The sequence below is a fragment of the Epinephelus moara genome, chromosome 18 (genome assembly GCF_006386435.1).
Source record: "Epinephelus moara isolate mb chromosome 18, YSFRI_EMoa_1.0, whole genome shotgun sequence".
NCBI classification, from domain to species: Eukaryota; Metazoa; Chordata; class Actinopteri; order Perciformes; family Serranidae; genus Epinephelus; species Epinephelus moara.
In genome coordinates this window covers 39,838,720-39,853,200 of record NC_065523.1, presented here as the reverse complement: position 1 = coordinate 39,853,200, position 14,481 = coordinate 39,838,720, and the positions used below count along the sequence as shown (strand labels likewise).

Below are 14,481 nucleotides of genomic sequence, written 5' to 3'. Positions count from 1 at the left end.
GTATGTATTAATATCTGGCAGTATACATGTGTGACAATAGTCATATGTATATAATAACAGTAGAAGTATGACTAATGACTAATGATGGCAGCAGCAGCAGGAGGCATCTGGCAGGACCACGGCAGCAGCACAACCACACACGTCACGCTGTCTAGGCACCGCTGCAGTCTGGACACTGTCCAGTCCAGTGTGAACATGCTCAGCGCGCACTATCGAGGACTGCGGTCAGAAGTGTCCTTCCACCGTCTGTATGCTGACGCACAAAACAACGCACTCATCCAAGCACCTGTCCTGCCTCCAGTGCATCAACCACCGCGCCGCCTTGATGATGGTGCGGCGCAACATGAATGGCGAAATCCTGAGGAGATGTACAGACGTCGCAGTCTCCATCGGTGCCCAGTGACGCGCCGTACCTTGCTATCAAATCAGTGTCTTTGGGGTGGTTATGAGGTGCGGTGTTGATCACATGGATTCGCACGTTGTCTTCATCTACATTGAAACTGGCAGCTGTCAAGAAGACATTGCATGTTTTTCTCCAGCAATGCCAATATATCTTGCCTCCGGTGGTCCTTTTATTTATTTGGTATCTAAACCCCTCATTTATTAAAACTTTTGCTGTGCGGTTTGCTAGCTGCATGTAGGCCATTTTCTCGGTGGGAATCGGTCAGTGTGTCCTCTTACCTCGGCTGAGCCAGGAAACGCAGACCCGTCACTCAGACATCCTTATATATTAATTTATATAATTATTCATATAATATAGTATTATCTTATATACCAGGGGTCAGCAACCTTTTGAGTTTGAATTGTGTGTGTTAAAGAGAGGGCAGAGAGAGAAAGAGAGACAGAAAATCAGAGAGAGAGTTCGGTAGAGTGAGTTATAGATGGAGTGAAAGCCGACACGGATGGGTCACATGGGCTCACTATCAAACGTGCTCAAGGGAGAGAGCATTCACATGCAGGGAGTGAGTTCCCCCTTCCTCAGAACTGATCATCACGCTGCCCGTCGGCACAGCGTGTGGGCCCTGGTCTGGACTGTTGTGCATCATGAGTACTTTTACTTGTATCAGATTACTTGTACACAGCAGTACTGACACTTACTGAGGTCTGAGGATTTGTTCCACCATTTTCCAAATGTCTTAAATGTTGTTTGTTAAAGACCTTTGTCTGAATGAAAGAGAGTAAAACTGGAGACATCAGGAGCTAAAGATCATAAATCTGAGATATGTGACGCCAACTTTTCTGTCAGTGTTGTCATGGAGACAGAGAGGAGTCAGACACACCTGCAGAGCAGCTTTAGTCCCGCCCACACTGTTTATTAACAGGTGACTGCACAGAAAGAAACACTGCTTTGGACCACAGATGACACATTACTACGTCACAGTTCACCTCTCAGCAGCTCGCCAGTCCTTCACTGTGCAGTATTAATACTTATTTGTGCCCCCTCCCCCCTCCCCCTTCATTGTTATGACATCATGGAAGTGTCCCCACAGGGCGCTCAGGTCCCAGCTCCAGTGTCCCCGGTCTCTGCTGGGACCGAACTCCCTCAGAAACAATAAAAGTCCAGTTCGGCTCGTTCCAGTAAAACGTCAGGTTCAGTAGTTGTCACGGTAACTCTTCTTCTTCTTTTTTTAAAATTTTTTGGTAGTACTGCCGCAGCAGTGTGTGCGGCCGGTCGCCTTTAGGATCCTGCAGTGATTGTTCCAAGACGATCAGGACGTTTGACAAACCATCAGTGAGACTGAACCAGTTTTTATCTTTGAGCAAACTTTCACTCTCGTGTTTATTTAACTGCTCTCAGACTCCATGTCAGTCACGACCTTCAGAAACATTTCAGAACATTAATATGAGTTTCTTACTCGGCTGAATGTCGAAAACTGAACCTGCATCTAAAGTCCTGAACGATACCTGCAGCTTTGTCTTGTATCATCCATGACTGAACGTCAGCTCGCCACCGTCAAGGCCTCAGAACGCTTCAAACTAAGCCTCCGTCCGTCACAACTTCACACACCTGACCAACCACTGCTCTCAGCTCAGACTTTTCACTCAGACACGTCATGACACAACATTTAGCCCAACTGATTCCACCATTAGAAAGGTGTGAACGAGTCCTAAGCATCATTTAAACTCCTCTCACACCTTCCTGATGTCTCAGAGGGCTGAACTGTTTCACAACTCTCTGAAACAGACGATCCAAATACTGACCATCAGCTCACAGGCAGGGCTGCAGAGATATACCGGTTTCAACGTATACTGTGATATTAACAATCAGCGGTTAACACACCGTGTACGTTTATGTTCGTTGAATCTCTCCTTTAGAGTTATTTTCTAAGAGGAGACTTTTTACACAAACTTCATCAACAAAATGTTTCAGATTTCAGTTATTGTGTTGAACCAACAATAACCCTTCTGTTTACATTAATTCCTTTTAACTCCTTCATTTACTTTATTTGTTGTGTTCACAACAGGCAAGAAGAAAACAATTTGCATGAGTGAATTACATGTAAAGACGCCCAAATCCCTGCCAGGCAGCGTGATGGACACAACGCAAATGACGTAATATACGCAAATTAAGTGTTGCTAAAGAAGCAAGTAGCCGATTTTGCATCATACGCTGATTCGCAAGAGCTGAAAAATCTTAACTTCAACGACCGATTTGTTCAACAACAGCCAATTAACCTATGGCTAAGCCCCGCCCTCAAACATGATGAGCCAATCACAGTGCGTATAGCCATTCCCATACACTGGGACATTCTCTGCCTGGACGTCCATTGAAATGCATTACAGAAAGACAGTTTTGTTCGGTTTTATGAGCTTTTTCTGAGATTTGAAGTTTAAAAATGGTCAAACGGTGTGCATGGGGTACATGCAACTCTGACACAAGGTATCCTGAGAGGCTGGGCGACCAGGTGTATTTTTTACACTTTAAACCACATCTCAACCGAGAAAAGTGTCTCCTTTGGATAAAGTTGTGTGGTAACGTTAGACCACAACATCAACTCAACGTGAATAAGATTAACAATGATGTCTACATCTGTTCTAAGGTAAGTCAACATTGTGTTTGAGGCAACATATTGTCACTTTGCTGGAAAGAAATATAAAGTTATCTTTAACATCTCTAGCTAACGTTAGCTAAAGTTAGCCTAACGTTAGCTCCTAGCTGCGTTGTTCATCATGTCACCTTGTTTGCTGGGAGTTCATTAGCCTATTTTGTTCTAGTTTTGTACTTTGGTGATCGTACATCATTGTTAGCTGTTGTCCAAAGGGCTCTAGTTAAGCTAACGTTAACTTCTGGAGCTTAGCTTCATTAACTTATCTGTAATGGCAGAGATAACAAAGGTTGGCAAACGTTATGCTGAATGATTCAGTGTAAATACTGTAGCACCAAACTAACGGAGAGACACTCTTGGTAAAGATGGTAAAAAGGCCGTTATCCTTTTCTCATATTCTGAGCCAAAAACCTTAACTTCAGTGGCACTTTAACTTGTTGTCTTTGATGGTGACGGCAACCAGATGCGGTTCACAAGCGTACACTGTGACCTGTAAATTTTGGCTTGTAATTTAAGCTTTTCATCGACCTTCTCAACAATAAAATGATGAATATATCCCTCCAATGCGTAGTTTAGGCCCTTTTGGTTACTTCTCAATGACATCTGATCGTTATGTCTCCAAAAATCATCAGTTGCCTCCTGTGAAATGCCGTGTACTGTGACACCTGCCATAGCGCGGGTCACTGAATGTTGATAGTTTGTCCAGGTGAGTGGAGGGGGGCGTGGCTTAGCCATAGGTCAATTAGCATTGAGATCCTCCGGGAACATATGACGCTGAGGATGTACCGACAAAAAGTTCATTCATCCGTTCACCAATTTCACATGCCCAATGTTTTCTGTTCCCATATGAAGTGAGATACAAAATATTCTAGCATTCAAACGCAACACAAATATTTGCATTGTGTTTGGTGTGAACACGACATAAGGATCATTCTGGCTGATAATAATAATAACTCTGTGACACTGTGATATTTTCTGAGACGGTTATCATACTGTGAAAATCTCAAACCATTGCAGCCCTACTCGCAGGTTAAAGGCCTCCTGTCTGACATCAGAATTTTTCAAAGTTTCTGAAAACTGATAATCTAACAATCACCACCACTTTAAGCAGTGACCGGTCAGCTGTGTGAAAGTAGTCCAGGTTTTAACGTCCTATAAAGAAGTCTGACTGAAGCATTCACAGAGCTTCAGACCAACAAATTCAGACGCTGTAAAGGTGAGAATTTAAACTCAGCGTTCATAGAGGCCAAAACAGACAGTCCACCAATCAGGACCAGTTTACCTGGTGATGTCACGGCAGGTGTGTGACGTTTGAGCAAGATGTATAGAGTAAAGAGGAAGTTCAGAACAGCTAGAAACACTTCAGCTTTAAGTGACTCTGAGCCACATGAATACAAACACAGCAGAAACTGTAACAAAACAACTTGTAAAACTTGTTCATGTTCACTCAGATTTCTCTGAAAACTCTGATCATTAAGTCATTTGGAAAAATAACAAGAATAACGGTAATAAATAACATTTGAAAATAATAAAATCCAAAACTGAGTCGAGCTGTAAAAACAGTGACAGTAGTCATGATAACAAAAACAAAAGCTAACAAAACTCGTCATCAGTTCAGCTCGTCTGTGTTCAACAATGTGACATTACTTACAAGCTAATGCTAACATTGGCTAATGCTAACTAGCAAGAACATCAAGTCAGGAGTCAAACTCTGATCTTGATGCCCCTCCCCCTCATCGATGACATTTCATCAGAAACATTTTTCTTCTCAAACGACTTTTCAAAGTATAAAAAAATCACTGTCAAACTTGCCTGAAGTTTTTTAAACAAACGGATCCAAACATAATTTCAGCTGGTGGACGAACACGCAGGGAGAGACGGGAGAAAATAAGGAAATGTGACAGCAAACAAAATGTCGTCACACATCGACACGTGTCAGAGCGACGTTATGTCGACAGCTACAGAAAACAAATCTGCCTTTACATGACGTTATGTGGAAGATGACTGCAACAATTTCATTACTCAAAACTGTAAAACTTTTCACCAATTTAGTGATTTTTCCAGGCCTGGAAAAAGTGACTGTGATATTCCATGACTTTTCCAGGTTTTCAGTGGCCGTGGGTATTTAGGGCTGAATATCATTTAAACATTTACACGCCAGTTCTAATACCAGGTCCCTGAAGTCCAGGTCAGACCAAAGATTCACGACGATATGAAACTGTTCTAGAACGTTAAAGAACTGGCCGGTCTGAGCTCGACTCAAGCCGGCTGATGATGTCACCTGACACTCAGCTGGTCAAATGGCCGGTGGCTGGTTTTAAAGCACGTCACCTGTTTCAACAGCCAATCAGCTTGTAGTGAAGTCAGCTGGTCAAGTCAAAATGACCACAGACGGCATGTTGGCTTGCTGCAGCAAGTGTTCCGTCCCCACCGAGCCCTCTGTTTCGCCTAGAGATGATACGCCGTCTCATGGTGGTCACTTCCTGTCGACATTACAGATCAGAAGCACAGAGAGTTGTTGACTAGAGATGATGCGCCGTCTCATGGTGGTAACTTCCTGTCAACGTTACAGATCAGAAGCACAGAGAGTTGTTGACTAGAGATGATACACCGTCTCATCGTGGTCACTTCCTGTGAACCACCAGCTTTTTGCAACGTCACAGAACGGAGCGTTGACAGAAGGTGTTTGTGTCAACTCGTCTGATCGTCAATCTTCGGTCTGAACTGGACTTTAATCTGCGGAACCAAAAAACAGCAGGTGTTCCTTCACCTGAAGTGTGACTGTGATGACATCAGTGGGCGTGTCATTTTCTACAGGTTGGAAAGAGAGGACAGAGAAGGTGACCATAGAGACGTAAGAGTGACCTCACGTCTTGACTGTCACCTTGAGGAATCATCAGAAGAACAGAGCGTGCAGTGGTCTCAGTGGTAGTTGGTCCACGCTAAAAACAAATATCTGTAACAACAGGACAAAAGTGTGTACGTGCTACACCCTGATGATATGACACAATATGACGCCATGACTCCTCTTTTTAACCTCGTCACTGACCAGCTCTGCTGCTGTGTGGATGAACTGTTACTTCCTGTTGTGATCAGAGCTTTATGCACAGATCTCACCATCATCACTGAACATGGTCAAGAGCTCCGTGAGTTGAGATTATTTTGTTGCAGTGTGGACTCATTGTGCCGAATCTGACCTGCCATCAGTTGAAGTTAGTGAAGCACCACACGGACACAGACCGCCGGCGTTACTGTTAAATACTGGTCTCATGTTTGTGTTGGAAGTTAAAGGATCCTAAAGGCGACTAAATGTTTCCTCACGCCGAGGTTCTTTGTTTTTTTTATTAAGCGTCTTCGCTAACAGTGATGTCACAGTTAGTCCAGCTGCTCAGTGATGACATCAAGAGAGAGGCGGAGTCTCCACATCCCCTGTCCCTCCCCCGTCAGAGCGCTCGGAAGAGGGTGGATCATCTGAAACCCGCCTGGATACAGGACTGAGCGCAGGGAGCTGATTGGCTGCAAGTCTGTGAGTCCAGTTTGAAAGTTTGAGCGTCCTTCAATCAGCTGATCGAGTGTCCGAAAAACAAAGAGAAGACGAAGAAAAGAAAAGGACTGCAGGAGAGAGAGAAAAGAAAGGGTTTCATTATTTCATTTATCAACAAAAATCTTATTAAATATAATTTAAGTTTTCATTAAAATGTCTCGTTAATGTCATTAAACAGCTGCTTGGACTAATTTCAGCGGCAAATTAATCCACATTTGGTGCTCTAGTGGGAATTTGTAACTATCTGTCTGCCTGTCTATCTAACTAACGAACCAACTATCCAACTAACTATCTAACTAACTATCCAACTAACTAACTGTCTATCTATCTAACTATCTAACAAACTATCTATGTAACAAACTAACTGACTTAAGAACTAACCATCTAACTAACGAACTAATTAACTATCTATCTATCTATCTATCTATCTATCTATCTATCTAACGAACTATCTAATGAACTAACAAACTAACTAACGAACTAACTAACTACCTAACAATCTATCTATCTATCTATCTATCTATCAATCAATAAATCAATCTAACTAACTATCTAATGAACTAACGAACTATCTAAATATCCAACTAACTGTCTATCTATCTAACTATCTAACAAACTAACTCACTTACGAACTATCTAACTAACGAACTAACTATCTAACGAACTATCTATCTATCTATCTATCTATCTAACTAACTATCTATGTATCTAACTAACTATCTAACTAACGAACTAACTATCTAACGAACTAACTAACTAACTAACTAACTATCTATCTATCTATCTATCTATCTAACTAACTATCTATGTATCTAACAAACTATCTATGTAACAAACTAACTGACTTACGAACTAACCATCTAACTAACGAACTAATTAACTATCTATCTATCTATCTAACGAACTATCTATCTATCTATCTATCTATCTATCTACCTACCTACCTAACGAACTATCTATCTATCTATCTATCTATCTATCTATCTAACGAACTATCTAATGAACTAACAAACTAACTAACGAACTAACTAACTATCTAACGATCTATCTATCTATCTATCTATCAATCAATAAATCAATCTAACTAACTATCTAATGAACTAACGAACTAACTATCTAAATATCCAACTAACTAACTGTCTATCTATCTAACTATCTAACAAACTAACTCACTTACGAACTATCTAACTAACGAACTAACTATCTAAATATCCAACTAACTAACTGTCTATCTATCTAACTATCTAACAAACTAACTCACTTACGAACTATCTAACTAACGAACTAACTATCTAACGAACTAATTAACTAACTAACTAACTAACTAACTATCTATCTATCTATCTATCTATCTATCTATCTATCTAACTAACTATCTATGTATCTAACAAACTATCTATGTAACAAACTGACTTACGAACTAACCATCTAACTAACGAACTAATTAACTATCTATCTATCTACCTAACGAACTATCTATCCATCTATCTATCTATCTATCTATCTATCTATCTAACGAACTATCTAATGAACTAACAAACTAACTAACGAACTAACTATCTAACGATCTATCTATCTATCTATCTATCAATCAATAAATCAATCTAACTAACTATCTAGTGAACTAACGAAATAACTATCTAAATATCCAACTAACTAACTGTCTATCTATCTATCTATCATCTATCTAACTAACAAACTAACTATCTATCTATCTAACTATCTATCTATCTATCTATCTATCTATCTAACTAACGAACTATCTATCTATCTATCCATCTATCTATCTATCTATCTATCTAACGAACTATCTATCTATCTATCTATCTATCTATCTACCTGGTCCAAACTACACTGATGACATCTTGAAAATGATTTTCTCCCAGTTAAAATGAATCAGAGACGTCTGTCACATCCTGTCAGTGTTATAAATATTAATATTTTAAACTAACAGACATCTCATTTATTGATCTCATTTATCCCTCTGATTAATTATGACTACAGTCAAAATGCTTTGTTAATTAATGACAGTGAAGATGATGATGTTAAATCTGTAACTCACATTGTCCTCTGAGGCTCCAGTGCTACGTTTGAGACTGGACCCCCGATTGGACCCCCAACTGAATATCTGGCTGGACCCCTGGTTGGAGGACCGGCTGGACCCCTGGTTGGACCACCGGCTGGACCCCTGATTGGAGGATCGGCTGGACCCCTGGTTGGACCCCTGGTTGGACCACCGGCTGGACCCCTGGTTGGACCACCGGCTGGACCCCTGGCTGGACCCCTGGTTGGACCACCGGCTGGAGGACTGGCTGGAACCCTGGTTGGAACCCTGGTTGGACCACCGGCTGGACCACAGGCTGGACCACCGGTTGGACCACCGGCTGGACCCCTGGTTGGACATCTGACTGGACCCCCGTGTGGTGGCTGGGCTCTGGTCCTCTCTCCTTCAGGGACTGACTGATCTCCTCTTCAGGGTCGTAGTAATAAAACTTCCTCAGGTAGGAGATCAGAGGCCTGAGGAGAGAGCAGATGGTGTCAAACACCAACATGTTCAAAAGAAACTGCCTTAAAACTGAGGGGAACATTAATGGTCACAGTGTAACAGGAAGTCAGTTAAACTTCAGGGAGATCAATGACGTGATTGTGAATCAGTTTCAGCTGCTTTGGGTCAAATCAAAGAGACAAACAGGAAATGGTTTTACATGTGGTGTCCACAGACAGCTGCTCTCTCCTTATCCTTCCTGACTGATTCTTCTCTAGGTTGGTCTTCTGCTAGTGTCCTTGTCACTACTGGCAGCATGAGGCCGTACCTGCAGCCCAATCAGGTTGATACCAGACACCAGGAGACCGGCCGTTACACCAGGAGAGCTGCACAGGGCCATAGAAGGGCATCAACCCAGCAGCAGGACCGCTATCTGCTCCTTTGTGTGAGGAGGAACAGGAGGAGCACTGCCAGAGCCCTACAACATGACCTCCAGCAGGCTACTGGTGTGCATGTTTCTGACCACACTGTCAGAAACAGACTCCATGAGGGTGGCATGAGGGCCCCACGTCCTCTAGTGGGACCTGTGCTCACAGCCCAGCACCGTGCAGCTCCATCATTCACCAGAGAACACCAGAACTGGCAGGTCCACCATTGGCGCCCCGTTCTCTTCACAGATGAGAGCAGGTTCACACTGAGCACATGTGACAGGCGTGAAAGAGTCTGGAGACGCCGTGGTGAACGTTATGCTGCCTGTGACATCATCCAGCATGACGGGTTTGGTGATGGGTCAGTGATGGTCTGGGGAGGCAGATCCTTGGAGGGTCACACAGACCTCCATGTCAGAGCCAACAGTACCCTGACTGCTGTTAGGTACCAGGATGAAATCCTCAGAGCGACTGTCAGACCTTACGCTGGTGCAGAGGGCCCTGGGTTCCTCCTGGTGCAGAGGGCCCTGGGTTCCTCCTGGTGCAGAGAGCCCTGGGTTCCTCCTGGTGCAGAGGGCCCTGGGTTCCTCCTGATGCAGAGGGCCCTGGGTTCCTCCTGTGCAGAGGGCCCTGGGTTCCTCCTGGTGCAGAGGGCCCTGGGTTCCTCCTGGTGCAGTGGGCCCTGGGTTCCTCCTGGTGCAGAGGGCCCTGGGTTCCTCCTGGTGCAGTGCCGCCACAGACTGTCCAGGAGCTCACTGATGCCTTGATCCAGATCTGGGAGGAGATCCCCCAGGACACCATCCTCCGACTCATCAGGAGCATGCTCAGGTGTTGTCAGGAGGTCACGCAGGATCAGCCTGTGGTTTACACGTTTGACTCTGATTTTAAAATTCAGTCCTCAGTGGGTCAATGATTTTACCCCAACTGAGGGGGACCAAACATGGGTCTCCCTCAGTTCTGAAGTATTGTTAAAAGATTAATGGGGACCCCATGAAGAGTAGCTGCTGTTGTAATAACAGTAGCTAATGGGGATCTGAATAAATAAACATAAACAATAAACCAAACATAACGGAACCGTAAGGAACGGTTGTGTTGGTACCATCCACAACTTTTCACTGTGGGAACAGAAACAATGCGACTGAACCGGACCGCTCTGTGGAAACGTGGCTTTTGTTGGATTTAGTTTCTAATGTTTTGATAATATTTCATCAGCTGACAGGAAGTCCACGACTACAACTGTGGACAGGAACCAAAGTTTGTGCTCGTCATTTCTTCTTCTCTGACAATCTAGACTTGATTTTAGGATTCATAAATTATTTCAGATTGTGTAGTGAGGTGCGATGTCATTAAGGGTTGCCATGCGGCCAGCGGCGTGGACTCACGTGGGCAGCGGCAGCTCCTGGATGTGGTCGATCCGAACCAGCTGTCTGATGCAGAAGCGACAGAGATGCTGCAGAGATTTAACACTGCTGAACCTGGAGACCGGGTACAGGAGCTGGACCGGGGTCGGGGGCAGACCTGAAGACAGGTATCAACATTTCATTAAACAGCAGTTAATAAATCAATAAAATAAAGACGATATAAAATCATTTGTTGTTTTCTGTTTCATTTGAGTCTTTTCAAACAACATTTAAATATTTAAATATATTTTATAAAACAAACTGAAAAAACTACATCAACAAAACCTGGAGATGGAGACAGACAGACAGGTGGAGACAGACAGACAGACAGACAGGTGGAGACAGACAGACAGGTGGAGACAGACAGACAGACAGACAGGTGGAGACAGACAGACAGGTGGAGACAGACAGACAGACAGACAGACAGACAGACAGGTGAAGACAGACAGACAGACAGGTGGAGACAGACAGGTGGTGACAGACAGACAGACAGACAGACAGACAGACAGGTAGAGACAGACAGACAGACAGACAGACAGGTAGAGACAGATAGAGAGGTGAAAGCTGATTGGCTGGTTACCAGGGACTCTGGAGCGCAGGAAGTAGAGGAACTTTCCGTTCTTGGAGTGCATGATGGCTCGTTCTATGAACTCCACCACAGAGTGACAGCGGTCCTCAAACTTAGGGTGACACCACAGACTGAAGGTCCCTGCAGCAGGACACACACACGCACGCACGCACGCACGCACGCACGCACGCACGCACGCACGCACGCACGCACACACACACACACACACACACACACACACACACACACACAGAGTATGTCAGATGTGTGTGTGTGTGTGTGCGTGGGTACCTGTACATGTTACACAGTGAGGACCAACATAAATACATTAGTGAGGACATTTTGGCCGTTCCTCTCTTTAAAGGTCTGTTACGGGGGTCAGACCTGGTGTCAGGGTTCAGGGAACAATCAGGTTTAGGTGACGCCGGGTTAAGACGGCGTCAGCGAGGATTGTGAACGCCAATGACTGCCACGTAGTCTGACCCTGGTGTCAGGGTGAAGGGCTGGGGAACGCATTATGTCGATGAGGGTCCTCACAAAGATAGAAGTATAAGAGTGTGTGTGCGTGTGTGTGTGTTACCTCTGTAGTGCTCCATGCGTGTGTGGTGTGTGACTCCCTGCGACCTGAAGCTCAGACTCAGGATGTATCGAGGGTCCGAACTGTCTCGAACCAGAAACGATCCGTCTGGTTTCCCCTTCAGCTTCATCTCCGCGTCCTCCCAGTTCATCGGCCCCCAGTACCAGCCACACTGAACACACACACACACACACACACACACACACACACACAAACACACAGGTGAGCTCCTCCCCCTCATCACTACATCTATGACTCGTGTGTGTGACTCTGACCCCACCTTCTCCAGTTCTCTCAAGCTGGTGGCGAAGCTGCCGGCGTCGGGTCGACTGAGGGGGCAGCGAGGGGCGAGTCTGGGAGGGGGGTGCTGACCGTCGGGACGCAGAGGGATGGGCCTCGGTAACCCTCTCAGGAAGGTGTCTGATCAACAGGAAGCATCAGGTGAGTCAAAAGTGACGCCGCCAAACTGATGGTTTGTGTTCTTGTTCACTGGTGCACGGTAAATATGCTCTGACTGTGTTGTTCATGTGCTAACTGGCTAACTAGCATCAAGACGCTCTTCCTGTTTCCCTTTTTCAATCATGAATACAGACGACCGCCGTCTGCTGCTGTGGAGACTTGTTTCCTCTCAGCAGAAGCAGAACGGACGAGCTGATTGGCCGTCAGCTGAAATCTCTGTGGTGCATTCAGGTGCAACATTTCAGCCGAGACATGATGGCGTGAGGTGACGCAGCAGGAGGTGTGTTGGGAGGTTGCTGTCATCTCTCTGGTGTCAGTTTAGTGTGTTTGGACCTTTAACTGTTTGTAACCATAGTAACAGAGCTGTCAGTTTGGCAGGTGATGTCATGATGTGTCTCTGAAAGTATCCAAAACAATGACATCATCACCTGACATCAGAATGACTGAATGATGTCAGATCAACATTCACAGTTTTTAGGCCTCGTGTTAACGTTGAGACAGCGTGTGTGTGTGTGTGTATGTGTGTGTGTGTGTGTGCGTGTGTGTGTGTGTTACCGTTGAGGCTCAGGCTGTGCTGGATGGTGCTGATGGAGGGGGGCAGGGCCAGCGGGCGGGGCGGCAGCGACTGCATGGACGCCCCCACACTGAAGGGAGCGTGCTGCTGAGGAGGACCCCCGAAATCGTCTACAAGACACAGAGAGACATTAGAGTCCACACCTGAGACTCACCTGCAGAGGGACACACCACACACACACACACACACACACACATAGAGGAAGTGACAACTGAGAGAGGAGGAAGAAGAGGAAGAGGAGTACCGAGCAGACTGAGGCTCCGTCTGGGAGGAGGAGGAGGAGTCGGGGGGTGGAGAGAGTTCACCCCCCTCCGAGAAATATCCACATCAACCAGAGACACCGTCTCACCTGGACACACACACACACACACACACACACACACACACACACACACACACACACAGTGTGTTAGAGCAGAGGAGTGTTAGTGTTCATCAGGAGAAGAAGAAGAAGCAGCAGCGCCCCCACATGGACACATCCAAACACTGCAGAGCTCATTTTACACAACTGAACTGTTAAAATCATTATTATTGTTTTTATTAAACATGAAGGCAGGTGGTTTTAAGGCGGACTGAAGCCGTCTCTTAAGGTGGATTTTATTTTGAATGAAGGACAAGAAAACACGAAGCAGCACACACACACACACACACACACACACACACACACACACACACAGTGACAGGTGTGTTGTTACCGGTGAAAGCAGGTGTGAAGGGCACCGGAGAGAAGGCACTGTGAGGTCTGGACACCTGCAGCCTGAGGGAGACAAACACAGAGAGACACTGCATCATCATCATCATCATCATCATCATCATCATCATCATCAGCGTTGGGACACGTCTGTTTCGTGTTTTAGGTCGACATCCTTCGTTAAACACTGAACAAACAGTCACACAGCGACACAGAGGGAGCGTGTCGTTCACATGTCGACTGTGCTCAGTGTTCACGTCACACCACGAGACCTCTCCAGTGTGTTTCTGTGAGTTTGGCGGTACATCCAACCAGCTCAGGACCTCCACATCCAGAGTCTCCATCTGTGAGATCGTCTGAGAGCAGACGCCTGAACAAACCCCCAGATATTATCTCAGGTGGTCCCAGGCTGCTGTCAGCCCTAGAGTGGTCTCCTTTGGTCTGAATCAGGGACTCATGTTGTTCCAAAGTTGTATAATTGCCTAGAGTTGGTTCGTGTTCTCACGGCAGCATTTACAAGAGGACCAGATCAAATGCCTCGTGTGAGAAAGCTGCTCTTGATTGGTCAGAATTTCCATGTGGGAAAAATCCAGGAAGTAAAGCAAACGTTGAAGAAGAGTACACTTGCAAGATAAATGTGACACTTTCTAATGTCACAATGGAGGGACAACTACGCAGGTTGATTTTAGCGCTGCTCATCGTGGACTA

The 14,481-nt window shown here is 45.1% G+C and overlaps 1 protein-coding gene across 2 annotated transcripts in view; it reads right to left on the bottom strand.

Annotated features, from left to right (window-relative positions):
- Positions 1-1,292: 1,292 nt before the first annotated feature.
- Positions 1,293-14,481, bottom strand: part of LOC126405258 (uncharacterized) — a 20,282-nt gene continuing 7,093 nt past the window's right edge. The window contains exons 2-10 of one of the 2 annotated variants that reach the window (XM_050068906.1): positions 13,778-13,839; positions 13,327-13,431; positions 13,064-13,192; positions 12,330-12,469; positions 12,053-12,221; positions 11,485-11,613; positions 10,887-11,022; positions 8,654-9,108; positions 1,293-6,659 (exon numbers count right to left, since the gene is read on the bottom strand). In XM_050068906.1, coding sequence (XP_049924863.1) covers positions 8,676-9,108; positions 10,887-11,022; positions 11,485-11,613; positions 12,053-12,221; positions 12,330-12,469; positions 13,064-13,192; positions 13,327-13,431; positions 13,778-13,839 — 1,303 coding nt within the window. In that variant the 3' untranslated portion in view covers positions 1,293-6,659; positions 8,654-8,675. The remainder of the gene's footprint in view (positions 6,660-8,653; positions 9,109-10,886; positions 11,023-11,484; positions 11,614-12,052; positions 12,222-12,329; positions 12,470-13,063; positions 13,193-13,326; positions 13,432-13,777; positions 13,840-14,481) is intronic. The other variant, XM_050068907.1, reaches the window with a different exon arrangement.